The sequence below is a fragment of the Toxotes jaculatrix genome, chromosome 13 (assembly GCF_017976425.1).
Source record: "Toxotes jaculatrix isolate fToxJac2 chromosome 13, fToxJac2.pri, whole genome shotgun sequence".
Classification (NCBI taxonomy): Eukaryota; Metazoa; Chordata; class Actinopteri; family Toxotidae; genus Toxotes; species Toxotes jaculatrix.
This window is the reverse complement of record NC_054406.1, coordinates 21,885,305-21,904,475: the sequence shown is the minus strand read 5'-3', so window position 1 is coordinate 21,904,475 and position 19,171 is coordinate 21,885,305. Positions and strand designations below refer to the sequence as shown.

The 19,171-nt window shown below is 42.9% G+C and overlaps 2 protein-coding genes across 6 annotated transcripts; one reads left to right on the top strand and one right to left on the bottom strand.

The window, feature by feature from the left end:
• Window position 1: 1 nt before the first annotated feature.
• Window positions 2-9,193, bottom strand: abcf1 (ATP-binding cassette, sub-family F (GCN20), member 1). Its single transcript, XM_041053854.1, has 25 exons — window positions 9,009-9,193; window positions 7,713-7,759; window positions 7,514-7,591; window positions 6,992-7,118; window positions 6,857-6,891; window positions 6,655-6,756; window positions 6,510-6,569; window positions 6,322-6,408; window positions 6,132-6,227; window positions 5,756-5,878; window positions 5,554-5,654; window positions 5,098-5,183; window positions 4,848-4,987; window positions 4,580-4,728; window positions 4,407-4,490; window positions 4,174-4,298; window positions 3,474-3,586; window positions 3,113-3,287; window positions 2,939-3,013; window positions 2,643-2,713; window positions 2,176-2,208; window positions 907-1,075; window positions 753-817; window positions 601-673; window positions 2-484 (listed from the first exon to the last, which is right to left on the bottom strand). The coding sequence occupies exons 1-25, from the start codon at window positions 9,070-9,072 to the stop codon at window positions 318-320; spliced, it is 2,445 nt and encodes an 814-aa protein (XP_040909788.1). The 5' UTR covers window positions 9,073-9,193; the 3' UTR covers window positions 2-317.
• A 773-nt stretch (window positions 9,194-9,966) lies between these two features.
• On the top strand, window positions 9,967-17,439 carry c13h6orf136 (chromosome 13 C6orf136 homolog). 5 transcript variants are annotated; one of them, XM_041053342.1, is made up of 8 exons: window positions 9,988-10,055; window positions 11,048-11,124; window positions 11,481-11,733; window positions 11,960-12,640; window positions 15,294-15,382; window positions 15,524-15,724; window positions 15,882-15,951; window positions 16,165-17,439. In XM_041053342.1, exons 3-8 carry the CDS (start codon window positions 11,635-11,637, stop codon window positions 16,306-16,308), a joined length of 1,284 nt encoding a protein of 427 aa, XP_040909276.1. In that variant the 5' UTR covers window positions 9,988-10,055; window positions 11,048-11,124; window positions 11,481-11,634; the 3' UTR covers window positions 16,309-17,439. The 5 variants fall into 5 exon arrangements, with proteins under 5 accessions (XP_040909274.1, XP_040909276.1, XP_040909277.1 ...); XM_041053344.1 differs by lacking the exon at window positions 9,988-10,055 and adding an exon at window positions 10,066-10,181; XM_041053340.1 differs by lacking the exon at window positions 11,048-11,124 and having other exon boundaries at window positions 9,967-10,055.
• The last annotated feature ends 1,732 nt before the right edge of the window (window positions 17,440-19,171 follow it).

The window sequence follows — 19,171 nt, the reverse complement described above, 5'->3', positions numbered from 1 at the left end:
ACATGATGAAAAATGGATGTATTTTATTATTTAGCTTTAGTAGATCTTGACCACAGATCATTATTCAAGAATTATCATTTATCCCTATATATATATTTTTTTTAGCAATTAATGTTCCATTAACACTCCAGTATCTGTCCAACTGCAACCCATTAAAGATGTTACAGTCCAGGAGGGAATAGATACAACAAATCCTCCAACAAATCCAATATTTTATTTTTTAATATCAGCGTTTCTTTGTGAGACATGCCGACCGATCCAGGTGGAGTGTAGGTAGCGTATGATGGGTGTAGCACAGCAGTGTGTCCTCTGCGCGCTCATGCATTGATCTTGTTGACCATGGTCTCTCCCAGAGCCTCCAACACCTCCCGCTTGTAATCGTCAAAGTCTCCGTCGATCTGGTTGACCGTGCAGTCCTCCACCACCCACAGCTGACACTGAGTTTCTGTGATGAGCCGGGCGTCGTGACTCACAATGATCACAGCTGGACAGGAAGGGACAGAATGACAGTTATGTTAAAAAACGGCCCAACCAGTCCACTGGTGTTTGAAAGACGACGTGGACAGCTTGTTGTCAGGTGTGTTATGCTTGCAATCTTACCTCCTTTGTATTCATTAATGGCCTCTGATAAGGCATCGATTGACTCGATGTCCAAATTGTTGGTGGGTTCGTCCTGTGAGAGGAAATGACAGTTTAGTTATAGAACTCATTCATCAATCTTGTGGATAAAAAGGAGGTTCTGTGGTCCTCACCAAGATCAGCACATCCGGCTGACGACAGGCCAGTTCAGCAAACACCACTCTGGCCTTCTGACCCCCTGTTAAGACACAAAATCCAGACAAGGTGTTAGAAAATGTCTCCCGTCATGAAGGGTGACGGCGAAGGTTGGACATTTTGTCCTCGTACCAGAGAGTTTGGAGATCTGAATGGTGTGGGCGTGGCTCTCCAGGCCAAAACGTCCCAGGCACTTCCTGCTGTCCTGGTAGGGAAGGTTGAAGTTCCTCATCAGGTACTCTGTCGCAGCCTCCTCCATGTTCAACTGATCAGCGTACTGCTGGTTGAAGAAGCCCACTTTCTGTAGGCAGACAAAAGTCCAGAATAGAATTTAAAATCCTGCTCCTCACCTACAAAGCCCTCAGTGGTCAGGCACCATCATATCTTAAGGAGTCCATAGTTCCCTGTTCATTCAGTTCAATTTTATTTATTTAGCTACTTCCACAATCAAAACTGTCTCAAGGTGCTTTACAGAGACCCAGAGCCTGACCCCAGAGCAAGCACTTTCAGGCAGCGGCAAGGAACACCCCCTTTTAACAAGGAAAAAACCTTGAGCAGAACCTGGCTCATTTGGGGGGTGGTGAATGAGGAAAAGGAGGCAGATAGGACAGCTGGGAATGGAGGAGAGGAGTAGAAGGACAGATATTACCCTACTAGAACACTGTGCTCCCAAAATGCAGGCTTACTTGTGGCTTCTAGAGTTTCCAAAAGTACAGCTGGAGGCAGAGCCTTTCAGCTCTCAGGCTCCTCTGCTGTGGAACCATCTACCAGTGTGGGTCCTGGAGGCAGACACCCTCTCCATGTTTAAGAGGAGGCTAAAAACCTTCCTCTTTGATAAAGCTCATAGTTAGTTCTGGCTCAGTCTCTCCTTGAACCATTATGCTGCTATAGGCTCAGACTGCCGGGAACTTCCCATGATGCACCGAGCTCCTCTCTCTTCCTCTCCCTCTCCATCTCTTGTTACTTCACCAGCTTCTTCTCTTTCCAGTAGTTCTATTCTTTCTCTCCTCTCTTCTCTTCTGCTGTGGCTCTCTCTGCAGGTTCATCTGCCTCCAGAGCTGTAGAGTCTGGATCTGCTGCTGTGGATCTACTGCCCCATTATTAGACTCAATAACTATTATTATTAGTCCTTTTATTGTCCTCTTCTTATTTTAGTACAAGTGCTGCTCATGGGGGAAAGGTTGGGTCTCTGTAAATCATATTATAAAGAGTATGGTCTAAGCCTGCTGTATATGAAAAGTGCCCAGATCAGAATGTTGTTAGTGCAACAAACTACATAAACAGGGTCCAGAGGCCTGAGGGCAATTGGTCAGTTCTTAGGGACACAGTGTGAGCACATGTTTTATGGCCTCAGTGTCCAGTTTATATAAGAATCAAACACCAACAGTTTAAACTACTCACCAGACGATGGTTCTTCCTCATCTCACCTTTAGTCTAAAGAAAAAAAAAAAAAAGAATATCCAGTTAAGTGAGAATTTACACACAGTGACAAGGAAAATGATCAAAGTGAAGTCTTTGAAATGAGCTGGTTTTCTTCATTCACTGGTCATGAAATTTGATCTGATCTTCAAATATAGACAAACACAATGTGCTTAAGCTGATAACACAAACAGTGTTATTAGCTTATCTTTTGTGTCTTAACTGGGAACCCATTTCTATAGTGAGAGTAGCCACAGAAGTGAAGTGTCTCCATTTACAGACACTTCCTGCTCCTGAATCCACTTCGCTTTTGTTGACGTGATTAGCCTCAGGTTCCACACTTTTTCTAACCTACACTACGGTTGTTTGAATCTTATATTCAACATGGATTTTCTTACCAGTGATTATTTTAGAGAAAGGGGCAAATCTGTGCATATCTACACACTTACAGGATTTAATTTCCCAGTGAGCAGCAGCAGCAGGGTACTCTTCCCAACACCATTTGGGCCAACTATACAAACTACAGGAAAGAAGAAAAAAACGGTGAACGGTGAGGACAGCACATTACGTTGTGAAATAACGCCACACCCGAGGCTGCTTTTACTGCCACGATCTCGACATTAACAGTACAGTAACCTCCCTGAGCGCTTCCGTGTTTACTTCTGTTTATGTTGCGGAAAAAATCGGAGGTTTTCAAAGAAATAAAATAAAACAAAAAAAGAAACAATAGAAGCAGCACACGTACTCCTGGAGTCCATGTCAATTCCAAAGTCCACATTTTTGAACAGAGGCTTCTGACCGTCGTAGCCGAAGTCAACACCTGTGCAAAAAAAGAAAAAAAAAAAAAATCAGAATGTTTTCAACAACTGGCTTTTCATTTCTAAGATATGACACACAGTGTGGATGCAGGTGTTCTTACTGTGTAGTCCCAGTATGGGTGGTGAGAGAGGAGGAGGGTTGGGGAAGGTAAACTTGACGGTGTATTCTTTAGGCCTCTTCAGCAGCTCTGTGGCCTCCTGGCTCTCCTCCTCCTGACCTCCTTTCTTCTTGCCTTTCTGCTGCTTTCTGGTCAGGGCCTCCTTTGTCTGCTTCTCCTGAGAGGAAAACATCCCAAAAAAAAAAAAAAAAAAAACAGTTCAGCTTGAATAAGGAGTTTAATGTTAAAGACATGAAGACTCTATAGACACATTCCAATAGTGTCAGCTGTGAAGCAACACAACTTGAACGGTTTTGTTCTGGGGTGCGATTTGTGAAACTCCGACGTGGACGGCCATACTCACAGCCTGTTTGGTGGACTTGCCACCAGCCTTGAGCTCTTTGAGTTTCTTCTCCTGCTTGTCGTACTGTTTCTGCAGTTCCTTCTGCTTTTGCACATACATCTTCTTGAAGGTCACTTAAGGAAAAGCAGAAAAAAAAGCGAAAATAAACACTAAGTTGAGGTAAAGCAGGATTTCCACTGTCAGTTTTCAGCTGTGCTCAGGCCACTGAGCTGCTGTAATTTATTAATTCTGTAATTTATTAATTGAATTTCAGTGTAAAACAAAACTGACAAACCAATGAAAAAGATACTCTTACAGGGAATTTAATCTACTGTGCAAAAGTTTTAGGCACTTTAGATGTTTATAAAGACTATAAATGACTTATAAACGACTGAGCCCTGATCTCAACATCTTGGGAGTCAGGCTGGGATCACATCAAGAGACAGAGGACACTGAGACAGACGAAATCCACAGAGGAACTGTTGCAAGTTCAAGATGTTTGGAACAAACACAACAAATACTGAGTTGACAGAGTTTTTTTCCTGTTCATCACTGATAAATAAAAAACATACATGGCTTTATTGTTGAAAGCAGTCCTCTCTTTACTTTTAATGACTAAAACTTTTGCACAGTCATGGATTTTCCGGGTCACGTGTTCTCTTAAATCAATCTTACATACATACTGTACATCCCCCCCATCTTAATCCAAATGTATACTTACAGTAGTTCCCCCTGTAATAGTAGAGCTTCTGGTTGTCTAAGTGGATGATATCTGTACACACATCATCAAGGAAACTCTGGTCATGGGAAACTATGAGGAGCGTCTTCTTCCAGCCTTGAAGGTAGCTGAAAGTGGAAAAGACAGAATATGTATCTCTCTACAGGACCAGCCCAGTGCTGGGATGCAGGGAAACGTATATGATTAAAAAAATAAATAAAAAAGCTTTTTTTTACTTGTTGAGCCAGATGACTGCATTCAGATCCAGGTGGTTTGTGGGTTCGTCCAGCATCAGTAGTGTGGGTTCCATGAACAGAGCTCTGTTGGTACAGAAGGTACGAGTAAGTGGAAAAACGTCTAACAGGTTCATGCTGGACCTGTTCAATCCATGAAGTTGCTAATGGAGTACCTGGCAAGGGAGACTCTCATTCTCCAGCCTCCAGAGAACCTCTTGGTGGGTCTGTTCTGCATCTCGGGGGTAAATGACAGACCAGCCAGAATCCTTCTGGCTTTGGCCTCGGCTGCTGCAGCTCCAATTGCCCTCAGCTCTTCATAGACCTGTTGAGGAGGAGAGACACTGAGGCTGGTCAAGAAGTGCAAGCAGCCAGTGGATCCAGGTTATCTGAACTGCTGTTTTGGAGGTCAAACTACTATCAAACAAAAGGGTGACCTCTCACCTTCTCTAGCCTCTCAGCCACAGCGTCCTCTCCCTTCTCCAGACGAGCCTGCAGCTGCTTCTCCTCCTCCAGAAGCTTCAGGCGGCGGGTGTCTGCTTTCAGCACCGCCTGCACTGCCGGCGTGTCGTCGGCTACCACCTCTGACAAAAAAAAAACAAAAAAACATAAGTGCGTGACAGCGTCAGCGGGTGAGAACACGGCAAGCACGGAGACAGAAAGGATGGAGGGCACACTGCTGCGGGTCACTTACCCTGTTCGCACAGCAGCACGTCAATGTTGGGGGGAATACTGAGAGCTCTGTTGGCTATGTGTTTCAGTAGGGTGGTCTTTCCTTTGCTGAAAGACAAGATCACGCTTGAGAGACCAGCGCACGTGTGACATGCATCCCCACACATTTACGTCAAGACAGGGGGTATCCACAGAGAGCACACGGCCAGAAGCTGATCAGGTTAAATCATTAAAACATGGTACTATTTTTCTTTTCATCAATTTATGAATGGGTTGATTCTGATCTCATAATAATGTATAATAAGGTTTGGGTATTGTGCTGCATTCATCATGCTGTGTCACCCACATGTATGTAGGCGGTGAATTTCACCAGGTTCATCGTGATCAGAGTGAGATCGGAGAAACAAACCCTGTTCTGATGGTTACAATTTAAAAAAAAAAAAAAAAAAAAAAAAAAAAAACAAAAAGTGATATTTACCCATTTGGTCCAACCAAACCATATCTTCTTCCTGCCACGATCAGAAGGTCAGCATTGACGAAAAGCTCCTTGCCGTGAGCAGATATGCTGAACCTCTCCAGCTGAAAGTGCACAAACAAATAATTAGGTTCAGAGAACAGATTTTTCAACCCCTGGCAGTGAAGTAGATTTTTAAGCCACTCATTTTAGCAGATGTGTAAACCTTGATATCAGAAGCATTCTCCAGCATGGCCTGTCTGGACGACATCTCAGCCTGGGAAATGGAGAAATCTCCCTCCAAGGCGTTCTGAGCACGGACACTGGCCACCTGACGCTCATACTCCATCTGTAACGATACACACCAACACAGGGAAATCAGAACCCAGGAACACAACACAACCCTAATCACATCTTCATTTATTAAGATTTATTTAAATGTCCAAATCACAGCACAGCATCACAGCCTTTTCTTCTCTGAGAGACAGAGACAGGCTGAGCAGTACTCTTAATGTCTCGGACATGTAAAATAGGTAAAGAGCCCCTTCAACATAAGAGGGGATGCATTTAATTTACGCACCTTAACCGCATATAATGATTACCTGTTTCTTTTTCTTCTTCTTCTCCTTTTTGCTAAGGTTAGCATATGGGTCGTCTCCCTGCTGCTTGGCCTGTTCTGCGATGACATCCTCAGCACTCTGGATGGTTGCAACCAGAGAAAGAGGTTAAGTTAGCGCACCGATTCAAAGCCGAGACGGAGAAGAGAGAAAGCTTTGTGGAGGACAAACGTACCATCATCATGTCACCTCCGTCGCTGTCCTCCTCCTCCTCGTCTTCATCCTGGCTGCGCGATCGCTCCGCAGGCTTTCCTTTCTCTTTCTACGCAGGCACAGTTTGATCGCAACATGGTTACTGGGGAAAATGCTGACCATGCGATAAACATGGAAGGAACACAGCCGACATCAGTGCTCATTACTTACCTTGTGTTGCTCTTTCTTCCCCCTCTTTGGCTTCTTGTTCTCATCATCATCTTCTGGTGACTAAAGGAAGATTTTTAAATTTGAAAGATTACCCACCGCTTTTGATTTGTGGTCACTTTAAGCAACATGAAATACAGTACTGTACCTTTTTCCCTGGTTTATCTTCTTCGTCTGCATCAGCATCTTCATCCTCATCCTCATCCTCATCACTCTGGCCCTGGCTAAGAGCAGCAAAGATGTTTCCACCCTGAAAGACACAAAGAAGCACACGCTTTACACATCCAGCACGTGAAGAGTCAGGAGGGTAGAGGTGAAACATAGTGTGCCAATGTAGGCCTATGACGAACCTTATTCTTCTTGTTTCCTTTACTGGGGGCAATGACTGTAGAACAGGAAGGAAAGGACACTGAGTGATGAAACAAAACCACACAAGTGAAAATAAGGAATATTGCATTGTGTGGATCAGACGTGAAACAATCTACCTGGTTCCTCTTCCTCATCACTTGCTTGCACTGAGAGCTTTTTCAGCTTCAGCATGACGTCGTCGTCGTCACCGTCCTCATCTGCATCTCCATCTTTTTTCCGCCGGTCTTTCTTCTTTTTCTGAGGCTGAAATGAAAAGTTTCGAATCGTGTCACAGGAGAAGAGCATTTTTAAATCTGAACTGTACCCAGTGCAATACCTGGCGAATATGGATGAATATGAATACAGCGGTAGCGTATAACATTAACATGAAATAATTTCAGAAATGATTCCAACTCAGCTCATTATATAATGTTTCTCTCATTCACACACACATCCTTGTTTCACTGTATTGTAGTAACCTCCCCCAGTAACTCAGCAAGGTGTCAACAAAGGCAGAGAAGAAGAAAACTGCTTATTCAATAGCACAGAACTGGACCTCTCACTAGCTGCAAGCGTAAAAAGTCACGTATGCACAGTGTCATCTTTTTCGTTAAAGCCCTGCTTTCAGAGAAAGGTTACCTGGGTTAGGAAAAGATTACCTGTTTTCCTTTTGTGTCTTTCACAGCCACCTCTTGGACAGTTTCCGGTTTGCTATCTGTGGCAAGTTCCTCAAAGAACTGGAAACAGAAAACATTCACACAACAATTCCAATGAGACGCACTGTGCCACAGAAATAAAACACAGGCTACCGAGCATTTAAACACCGAAAAAAGTAATCAAATGAGCCAATGTACTCACACTCTTTTTCCCCTTTTTATCCTTCTTCACCTTCTTCACAGTTTTTTCTGTTGGAAGAAAACCGATTTTTTAAGCACTGTATGAATATGAGTGTGAATGGGTGAATGTGACTTGTAGCGCTCTGAGTGATTAATAAGACCAGAGAAGTGCAATATAAATGCAGTTTATTTACCACAACGGGAATATCTTGGACATATGTATCCCTCCAGTAGAGTCCACAACCTGGACAATCTAAGACAAGGAGCACTGAAGCTGTTCTGGGTGCTTGTGGACGTATAACACCTTGCTAACACAATTTACCTTTGTGGTTTATTTGTCACCCACGTGTATAAAGAGCTAGTGGTTCAGCACTCTTCACCCAATAGGGATGTGAACTCCATCACCCTCAGAGTCAGCACTTTTAACCTCTTGATCATAGTTTCACTTCATTTGCCCTTTATTTGTTTTATAAAGTTAAAAAAAAAAAAAAAAAAAGTCAAACCAAACAGTTTCTGATTTTACTGTCAAACTGAGACTAAACTGTCACATTATTTCATATATGTCAGAGCCTACAATAGTATTGCATCACTGTCATGAATGGACGCCGTGGCCGTTGTGCGTCCAGTCTATGGTCGTGGCTAGCGTTAGCGCTTTGTTGAAGTCATTGTGAAACGTGACACAGCTCAACATTACGCTTAACTCTGTTTCTCACTCAAAATTAGGTTTACTATTGTGCTGGTTACGCTGACGTTGGTGCGCTTTATGGCGAAATGAGACCGATGCTTATGTCGTGCTGTCGCACCAAACTTAACTGATACATAATGCAATTAAATGCAGTCTTGTTTGTGGATACTTTCCTGTCAGCAAATTGTTTTGGCGAAATCTATGGCATGAAACGCTACATACATCTCACAGCATTTGTGATTATATGCTTATCAAGCGTTAGTTGGCCTCTTCATGACCAACCAACGCTTGATAACCCCATATTATTATTCATTTTAGGAACCTATCTATCTAGCTAATGAGCGACTTAGTTCAGTTCTAACGTTAACAGTCGATATTTTATTTAAATGAATGCTTTTAAGGGAACCATCTTCAATCCGAACTAATCAGAAGATGCTCAAGATTCAAGAAAGAGTTAAAGTAGTTTGTACATAGTAAATGTCGTTGTCAATAAGCAGTTTAGGGTAAAAATTAGAGATTTTCAGTGGAGTTTGGCACAACTGACACCTTCTCCGGACAACTGCTAGATTAACGGTAGCTGTAACGCTACTTAGCCTGCTGCTAGCGTTTCAACAAACGTTAACGTTTTCTCACCAGCCGCCGGCGGGGCGACATCATCGTCCACCCACTCTGCTTCTTCTTTCGCTTTCCTGGGCATTTTGTTACTGTGACAGGGACTTTATGAAAATAACCTAGCTAAAACTATGTCCTTTTTTTCTATCAAATTACGTTTCTCAGCTACACACATGTCATGCGGCCCAGCGACGTAATGACGCGTCTTGTTTTTCTTCTTCTTTGAGACTTTTTTTTTTTTACGACAGCTGCCATCCATGGAGTTGCATTACTGCCATCTACTGGATTAATTCACGTCTGAAAATCCTCAAATGCCCCCTGACAGACCATTTCTCACCAGAAAATCAAATCAGTATCTTCGACCTTGCCCACCTTCACCACAACCAACCACAGTCCTGTTAGTCCTACTTTCTGCGTCCCTGTCATTATTTCCTGTCTCCCAACTTGCTTTTCCAAATATTCACTCTGCTCCCTGTTATAAGTAGAATATCTCTATTTACTTTGCAGAATACAGTGGTGCCATATTATCTGACACCAGTGTAAGGTCAAGTACTAAATACGAACATATAAGCACACTAAATTATTTTCATGCCACAAATCCACCATTACCTGACCATTACTGTATATTTTCTCATTATGTGTATTAAAGTCTCAGCACCACACAATATTAGTTTTGTATGGTTCTTCTATGTCTTACATATGAAGAAAGGACTGAGGAAAACTGTAGTTCAGATTAAATTGACTCAACATTAAATCTTTAATGACCTTGTCAGATGAGTTGGATCAAATAAGTCTCCTTTGAGTTAATCAGAGTGGAAAATCAGGAGGATTTAATCTCTCCCACACTCCGGATCAGAAGGTGGCGGTAAAGCACCTAGTGCGCTGATTGCCATCCGCCGCTGAAAAACAAACAAACCGAAGGGCAGGAGGGAGAAGAAGAAGAAGAAGAAGTTCGTGGTAGTTTGGGTAGTTGTAGGATTTCCGACGGCAAGTGAACGCGACATTACAATTGGGTGCGTGAGGCGTGTTTGGCCGGGCAAGGACACACGGGGCTGGAATGACATTTGTGTAAGTTAGCTAAGTAATGCTTCTTTGCCTGTTACTAGCATTAATCTATCACTGACTAATGTGCAGGACCTCTCCCGGAGAAACGCTGCATCTGGACTGACTCGAGCGGGTTTTCGTTTGTAAAAGGTAACCTTATGGGGACATTTGCAAAGCCGGTTGCTAGCTTACTATTAGCTGGTAGCGGGTTAGCCTAGCAAGCAAGCAAGCAGCTATCAGAGGCTGTCACGGTAGATGGCCAGAGTTAGCTAACACCATGGAAGGTAGTGTCAGTGTTGAAGGGAAGATATCTCGAGCCCCATGTCCCGGCTATTCTTGGAGGAAGTTGTGTCCCTGAAAAAGACGTGACTAAGTAGTGATCGATAGCTGCCTAAGATGCAGCTGTTTCTAATTCAGCCTAAATGATGTTTGACATGATGTTGACATTTCGGGCTAATGTGATAAACATTGGCATATTTTTTGTTGTTAGTGGTGCAATTTATTTAGCACTCTAACAATGATAATATTTTGTCTCGATTCTATCGCCAAATAGGCATTTTGACTCAAACTGTAAAAGCTCACAAACGTTATCATGCCTAGAAATTACCAGCACTTGCTGATTATCTGGGACTATCTAGTAATGTCTTGTGTTGCATTTGCGGCGAATTATGCTGCAACTAACGTTGTTTATAATTTTAATTATCGAACCCCTATATGGGTTGTTTTAGGTCATTTTTTTTAATCCGGTATATTTTAATTTTAAATGTCAGAAACGACAGCGTTCCCTTCACAAGTTACACAGTGATGTCCGCACACAACTTTATCAGTTATCCACCCAAAGGTAGTCACTGAGAAGATTTATACTGACGTGACAGTTTCTTTTCGCTTGTGTGCCTTACCGGTTGTAAGAATGCAAGCCTGGTTAAACATTTATTTTGTAGTGTGCTCATGTCGGGTAAATTAAGCCCCAGCTGTCACCGTGGAGTCTCTGATTATAAACTTGTGGTCTGCTGCAGGTCATGTGCTCCAGGCATCAGCTCTGAAAACCTCAGTGGAAGACCCAAGTCAGAGAAGAATCCGTCATTGCTTTCAAGTAGAATTTGCTTGGCCTTTCATTTCCTGTACAGATCATTCAGTTTCCCTCTTTAAATCTGCACCTAATTATTGTAAAGTTATCATGGTGACATAGTCATTTTTATTCTCTATCCCAGTTAGGGTTGCATTATCTTTTAAACTGTTAATTAATTTCTCAGTTAAAGTGGTATCTTCAAAATGCTTGTTTTGACCGATCAACATGTCAAAATTCAAAAGACATTTAGTTTACTGTCATATAAGACCAAGAAAAATGAAACCACTGGGACCAGAAACATCCTAAGTTTCTAGCAGAAACTCTCGAGTTCTCACTGTCTCACCATCGCTAGCTCTGCCTTATCTTCTCTGTGGTCTCAGGTTTATCAAGGTGGAAACTCTGCTGCTGTAGTTGGGAGTCTTCCAAAGTCATAAGGTCCTAAGGGCACTGTCTGTGTGTCCTTGTGGCATCCTGTGTTGTGTTGTGTGGGTGATGCTCAGCTGGTGACTGGGGTTGCCTTGGCCCCTGTGGTGAATGGCTGTGAGCAGAGGGGGCGTCGCCTTCTGGGTGGGTTGTGTCCGCAGCCATGGCAGAAGGCAACCCATCAGGAAACAGAGCTGGACATTCAGCCAGGTAATTTTTTTTTTCTCTGTAGTTGAGTTGTGTTCTTAAGCTTAAAGCAATATAGCTTTTATTTAAGTTTTTTAAATATATATATACATATAGAGATATCATTTTTCTGTTTTGATTACCTTTAGCCATTTCCTCCTTATTCCTATTGCACAGTATGTAAGCAAGTGTTACTCTTGTAGTTATACGGGTTAAAGATCATTTTACCAAGTCCCTATTGCTCCTTCAGGCAGTCGACTGCTTGTGGATCCGTCCAACATGCCCCCTGAGCAGTGCATCATGGGCCCTGGCGCCCCCCAACAGCCTGAGATATCAGAACATTAAGCAGCCAGTGCTCTCCCACCCGTTCCACAATGCCAGCCAACCTCAGCGAGGAGGTTACTACGAGGAGGACTGGGAGGAGTCTCTCAGCGTGTGTGTGCTGGTGAGACAGGGCGAGTCAGACGGCCTCCACACCCTGCTGGAGATCCCTCTGTTCAGTCACAATAAACTAGGAGAACTCCTCGTTCCAGGGGTTCACAAGTCTTCTGAGTTCTCCTTTCCCCTGACCACAGTGGACGGCAGCAGGGAGGATGATATCCGCATGGACAGCTTCAAGAGAAACGGTGTGGATGCCGTAGAGAGAGAACATGGCTGTTTCAGAAGCCTGTTTGAAGCGGAGAGGTGCCCTGCACCCTTCATGTATGGCTCTCAGTTTTATTGTTTTCATTGCCCAGCCACAGAACCGGTGCCTGGCAGTGGGCTGAAATCAAGGCAAGACATTGGACTGGTCAGTAAGCTTGTGGAGAGGCCTCTTCTGCATCCTACCACTCTGTGCAGCCATACAGAGAGAGCAGAGGGGGAGCATACTGAAGGAGACAGCGAAGGAGAGGAGAAACTGGCCATGATGTATGAAAGACTGAGGATAGAGGTAAGAATACATACAGTGTCTGGATAACATGGTGTCTGCACAGGAGGCATGGAGTGAGCAGTACGCTAGTAGAGCAGCGTTAGCTTCAGTGCTTTGTCTCTCAGACAAGGATGTGTTCAGGCACAGGATTTAATTGTAGGTCATCTGTGTTTTGGCAGCATTCAGAGCCAACATACAAGGACAATTCAGTTTTATTTATATAGCTCCTTCCACAATCAAAATTGTCTCAAAGTGCTTTACAGAGACTCAGACTCTGACCCCAGAGCAAGCACTTAAGGCGACAGTGGCAAGAAAAAACTTCCTTTTAACAGGAAGAAACCTTGAACAGAACCTGGCTCAGATGGGGGACCCTCCTGCCGATGGCCGGGCTGGGTGAAAGGAGGAAAAGGAGGAAGATAGGACAGCTAGGAATGGAGGAGAGGGGGAGAAGGACATGTAGCATATAAAACATGATACAAACAGGGTTGGCAGTGGACACTTGAGATGAACGAATGTTGAAGCACTGTTGAAACGCTTCCTATATTGACTGTACTGCTGTAAGTGAATTGCTGATCTGAAGTGGTGAGGTGCTGAAACGTCCTGCTATCCATCATCTAGTTGTATCATAGGACTTCATAATTAAAAAAAAAAAAATCATGACAACTAATTAGGGTTTGGATGCTGGTTTGGTTTAAATGTTTCAAAAACTTTAACCTTTACCTTTACGTTTTCTGTATTCTTTTTAAAAATGTATTTATTTATTTTTATTGCAGTTTATTTTTTGCCCTCAGGCTTATTTCACCCGCTTCCCTTTCATGCTACAGTTCATTTTTACCTCTAAATATTTTTTTTTAAAATATATACATTTTCTAACAACCTGGTACAGGACTGGCCTGTGCCACTGGTGGGAGGTTTATTCAGATGAAGCAGCACAAAGCAAGTTGGTGGTAGTTTGGTTGGAATTGGGTTTTTGTGCATTGATAATAGACGTCTTCTGTTTCCAGAGCAAAGTCACTGCACTGCAAAGTCTGATCATTTCAAGAATGAACAAAAACAAAACTAATTCTTGTAGCAAATACGCAACAATAATGGAACAATGCTGAGAAATGTAAATAAGCTTCAACATGGGGTTCACTTCAACATGCGGACTGGAGGAGCGGGGGTATCGAACCACCGACCTTCTAAATAGGAGTTGACCCTCCTGTGAGTCAAAACAGCTGCTTTTTACCTGTAGGAAAACTCTCCTTCCGTTCATTAAATCCCTGCAGACTGCATGAATGTGTTTAGTAACAGTAATATACCGTTACAAATACGATTCATAAACATGGCATAAAAAAAGTGCTGTGTCATTACACATGGCCTTCCATTGTGTTTACCTGGATTAAATCACAAACAGATGACGCCAGGGGGGGGTATACCACAAAGGAAGACTGGTGTGTTATCGGTCTGTCTCTCTCCGATTCACTCATGTTTTCTGGCATGTCTTTTGACGGCGGTGAATCACCATGGTAACCTATGCTGCACAGCCAGTCTCATAGCTTGAGGCCAGGTTAACTTCAGGGGATCAGATCAAAACCTCCAGATCACTGGAAAAACATTCACCACAGTTAATAACTGCATAATGACTATTATAGCTTTAGATTAAGTGCACAAAGATTCTTCAGCTCCTGGCGGTGCTTTCACACACTTTGTTTTCCATCACTGCTCCTACTGCCTTTGCCAGAGAAGTTAGCAAAGTAAAAGGCTTTCCATTAGGAGAGGTATGAAGATCTAACTTGTTGCTGTTACGGTTGTTACGCTTTTTTTGTGACTATTAATTTCACCATGTGAAATTTCAGCAGCTGTGTTCAACACGAATGCATACAGGAAAAACACTGCGTTGGGTTAACAGTGCTGATTAATTCTGTGAATCACTGGCTCCTTTCCAACTCTCTTTTTAACTAAACTCTTTATTTTTTTTTTTTCTTGAAAGGTGTTCGGCGAGCTGTTGTCACGCTCCACCGTGACTCAGCTGTTTCAGAGCTATGACACTAGCGATTTGCTGCGTATACATTTATTAATCACCTCGCTCATCTTCATTATATAGTATGGTCATACAAACTGTTGCCAGACTGCTGAACTGCATAGCTCCAATTGTGTTTTTTTTTTTTTTTTTTTTTTTTATAAATTCTGAAAACTCTCCTTTTAAAACTCAAGTGTCAAACAAAGATGAAACAGTGCAAGAGTAACGTTAAAGTCATCACATCAGTAACAAAAAAATAATAAAGTACCGTCTTTGGCAATATACTGTTGAGAAAGCCTGGATCTTTAGAATAGGTAAAGAGAACGTGGAAGTTCCAGTTTTGTGTAAGATCTCTATATATATTTCATCCTGCCAATGTTTCAAAGTGACTTTATTCATCTGTAAAAATCTGTTTTAGATAGTGATGTAAGTGACCTTTTGGTAACATTAGCTAACCTTGTTCTCACACGCTGTCTGGGATTGCTTCACATCATAAGGCTACTTCTGTTTTCAGCTGAATTCACATGTTCATGAATCAATATAAGCCTCAGAAAGATTAAATATATTGTCGATATAGTGTCGGATAGCTTTGAACTGCGGTTGTGTTTACTACACAGTGAGTGAAAAGTTGTACCTCAGCATGAGGGAATGATTTTTGTGTTTGTTTTGCAGCTTCCAAGTTTCTTTGTAAGGAACCATGATTACACCATGTACTCACATGATATGGAGTTCATCAATGGCATCATGAATACCAAGACCAGGTGAGTTATGCTTGTTCCGTTTGGGTTTAATGATGATACACTATTACAGACACACTAATTCTCGGACTAAATGCTGTGCATAGGTTTGCACTCTGATTGTGTGGCTTTCTGTGCGACTGTTGCTGCGTGTGTTTGGTGTAGAGGCCGTGTGTTGTACCAGCTCACGCTCTCCATGTGGCGCCTGCTGTGTCTTTGTTACTATGCGGAGGCTCGGCTGGAAGTGCTGAAGCTCACCAAGCACATGGAGGACGGGACCATCAAGGCTCGCTGGAGGATCAGGGGCCTTCCTGTCCACTCCCTGCTGCTGCGCTTCTATCGCAAAGACAAGTCTCACCTTTACAGGTAACGCAGTACAGCCAGTAACTGTAACTGCTGCTGTTTACACAACTGTTATTAGGTTCAGTCTGATGAGCGGATTTCAAATTTGAGTTCGTTGTTTGTCAAAGCCTTTGCTTTGGTTTATAATTAGATGAATTAATCCAAATATCATCTGTTATAGGTCATATGATGCATTCTCCACTTTTTACATTGGACAGGATGGACTCATTCATTGTCATAAAGTTGAAAAGGTGAGCAGCCAACTTCCGTTTAGTACCTGCTGACATCTGCAAGTGGCAGTTTGGTTATCAGTGAACTGATAACACCACTTGTTTCACTGACATTCACTAACATTTGTTATGGAAATGAAGTTATTCCTTTTCTCAGTCAGCCAATGATCGTCTCGACATCGGTTTTGGGCGTCACACTCAGCTTCCCGTTTGATTGTCCTCTGTGTTTTACAGGTGATGCCAGCTCAGCCCCCTTTACTGCCTCGGGTAACGTCCCTCCTGGCGGGGGCTCTGGTGGCTCTGGGGGTGCAGGAGCACCGACCTGCTCTCAACCTGCTGCCCCTCCTCCTGTCCTCGCTTCGACAGGGCAGAAACTGACCCTGGGATGACCATTCGAGGAAGAACGGCCAGTGGAATCAACAATGTGTCCAAGGTCCACATGACTGAAAAGTTTCGTTCATTTTCATCATAGGAACACACTCAGATTGAAGGCTAAGCTTTCTATTCTAAAACCTTATAGTTGCCTCTGAATTAAATACAAAGTCAAAACCTCACACAGCTTTTCCTTTATCTAACTGTAGGTACTGTTGGTTAACTCGAATACAGGTGTCACATGGCTGCCCATCAGCTCCCAGCTCCTAATTTTAAAACAAACTGCCAAGATAAAAAAGAAAAGAAAAGAAATCTGTCACGTAAAAGTTGAAGAAAAAAAAAATCAGCAGTATTTTAAAATTGGAGAATGTGAAACTGAGCTTTTCTCAGCTTTGGCTTTACAGTGATCAGCAGTGCAGATGTTGTCTGATCTTTTACAGGCTCGACATGAGGTCCGTGTGCAATATTGAGAAAGGTAACATTAGACGCTCCTGTGTAAACGCAGTGTCAAAAAAAAAAAAAAATTGTATCGCAATGCTAACGTCTGCTGTAGCATCACACATTTCACATGACGCTTCTACATGGAGGGTTGCTGCACAACCTGCGACCGCTAATTAAACGTCATTTCACGCTTCCTCCTTCATAAAGGAATAGTTGAGTGTTTTGGGAAATATGCTTATTTGCTTTCTTTCTCAGAGTAAGGTGGTGGTGTCAGAAACTGCATTTCCCAAAATATTGGAATTAGTCCTTTAAATAGCCCACTTTCAGCATCATGATAGCTTCATGTGGATGAGTGAGCCTGGTCCCAGCAAATGCTGGAGGGTTTCTGACCTCAGCAGACAGCTCAGCTTGGCAAAATGCAGACCCAACATTGTAATCTGTGCTACAGAGCAACGAATGCATCACAAAGTTCATTATCCAAAGGCAAAATTGTCACACACACACACAACAACGCCCTGATGTAACACAACTCATGAAACCTAACTGGCCTGAACAGGAGTGAGAAAGAAACTTGCCAAAGTTTGACTCGGGGGGGGGACATTTTCAGTTTCTCACAGTGGCTTCTGTCCCCCTCCACCCACCCCACCCCCTCACGTAGCAGTCCCAGCACACATGTAGAACAGTTAGATTAAAGTATACAACACACAGACTGGTGCGGTGTGGGCCTCTTTAACTCAACATAGACTGATACTCGTAGAAAATCTATTTTGACTCTTACAGTAGAGAATAGAGAAAGTATTTGAATGGTGTCTCGCTGTAGTAATGGGAGGATTTTACAGGTGTGTTGATACTGAGTGTGATACTGCTGATCAAAGAGCTTATTTTTGTTCAATCTACAAGGCCTGTTTGTGTAAACCACTCCTGCGGAGGGATGACAGATTAAAGGAAGAGCCTGAAAAATGAGTGGAGGAACAGGATGACAGAGCCTCCATCCATAGGGCACGGGGGGGTCAAAACACCTAAGGGAGGGAGGGAGAATCATTGCCATGGAGCACTGAAGCTGTTCTGGCAGCACCTTACTAAGACACTTTATGTTGGTTCTTCCCTTAATTTGTCACCTTTGTGTACGCGATGGCAGTGCTGTGTTTTTGTTGGTCACAGAGGGACACACTGATGAAACTCAGATTACAGGAGTTTAAGTCTTTGTACAGATATTATATGCTCTTAAATCACAAACACACCAGAAAATAGAACAGTTAGCAAATGCTCGTAATTAAAAGATCATCTAATATTACAGACTTTAAAGTTGTCTGAAGACAAAAGTGTTCCTGCCTGTTCTGTGTCCTCATGGCTGCGTCCCCACTGCCTTCCTCAACCCCTTTTGTGTCTTTGTGAGTCTTAGAAGCCAATGAAATGTATCAATCTTTGCTGGAAGGTGTGTTCATGGTGTTGCACTCAGCTGCGAGGTTTAAACCCTGCTTGGTGTCTAAACCTCCAAAGCCCATTCATTTGCACAGAGAGCCAGCAGCGGCTCTGCCAGAGGTCTGGATAAGAAATGCTGTGAGCGTTCTCTACAGGCACAAAAACACGGAAGCCTGAACATCTCACATCACACACCCAGTGAGCAGCTTTCACAGGAGTGAACTGGCTGACATCTTGGAAAACAGTGAGAAGTTGTGTAATTGTTAGATTGTCTGTTTCAGAGACTTACAGTTGTCAGGTCCATCCTTCTCAGTTCTGAAGCTGGAAACTTTCATACAAAAACGTCTGTCACTTTGTGTGTGTGTGTGTGTGTTCAATCCCATGCCCCTCACACCTGTAGGCTTATCCTTAGCTTGTGTATCTGTCAGTGCAGATATGTGTACATATCAAATAGATTTCAAATATTTAGGGTGCCCTCATTTGTGTGAAGATGTGATCTGTACAGGTCTCCAGAGGTTCTCCAGTGACTTACTGAAGGGGGAACATTAAGGTTAAATCAGCCTGAATATCTATTGGCTTAAGGTGGTAGACTTTTTGAATGAAAGCCATGGTGGCAGTATGATTGTGGATCAGTGTGGGCTTTGATCACACACCGCTTTGTGTCTTTGTTGCGTTTGGAGAGGTGATAGCGTCAGTGGTTTTAAAAACCATTAAAGGTGTGTGTTGTGACATTTAAAAACTATTTTTTAAATCATTATTACAGCACGTTAAAAGCACCTTGGCCAGTTCAGGCCCTCCCACAGGCCTTTGCTGCAGATCGCAAGAAAACAGTCAGCAAAACCCTGCATGTCCATTCGTTTACAGTAGAACTGAACCACAAGACCGACAAGCTCATCTGCTGAGGAAACCTAAGCTTATTCATGAAATAACCAGTTTAATGACATGAACAGTAGATTAAAGATTCAGGATGTTAATTACACTTTATTCAAAAAATGGAAATAAATGT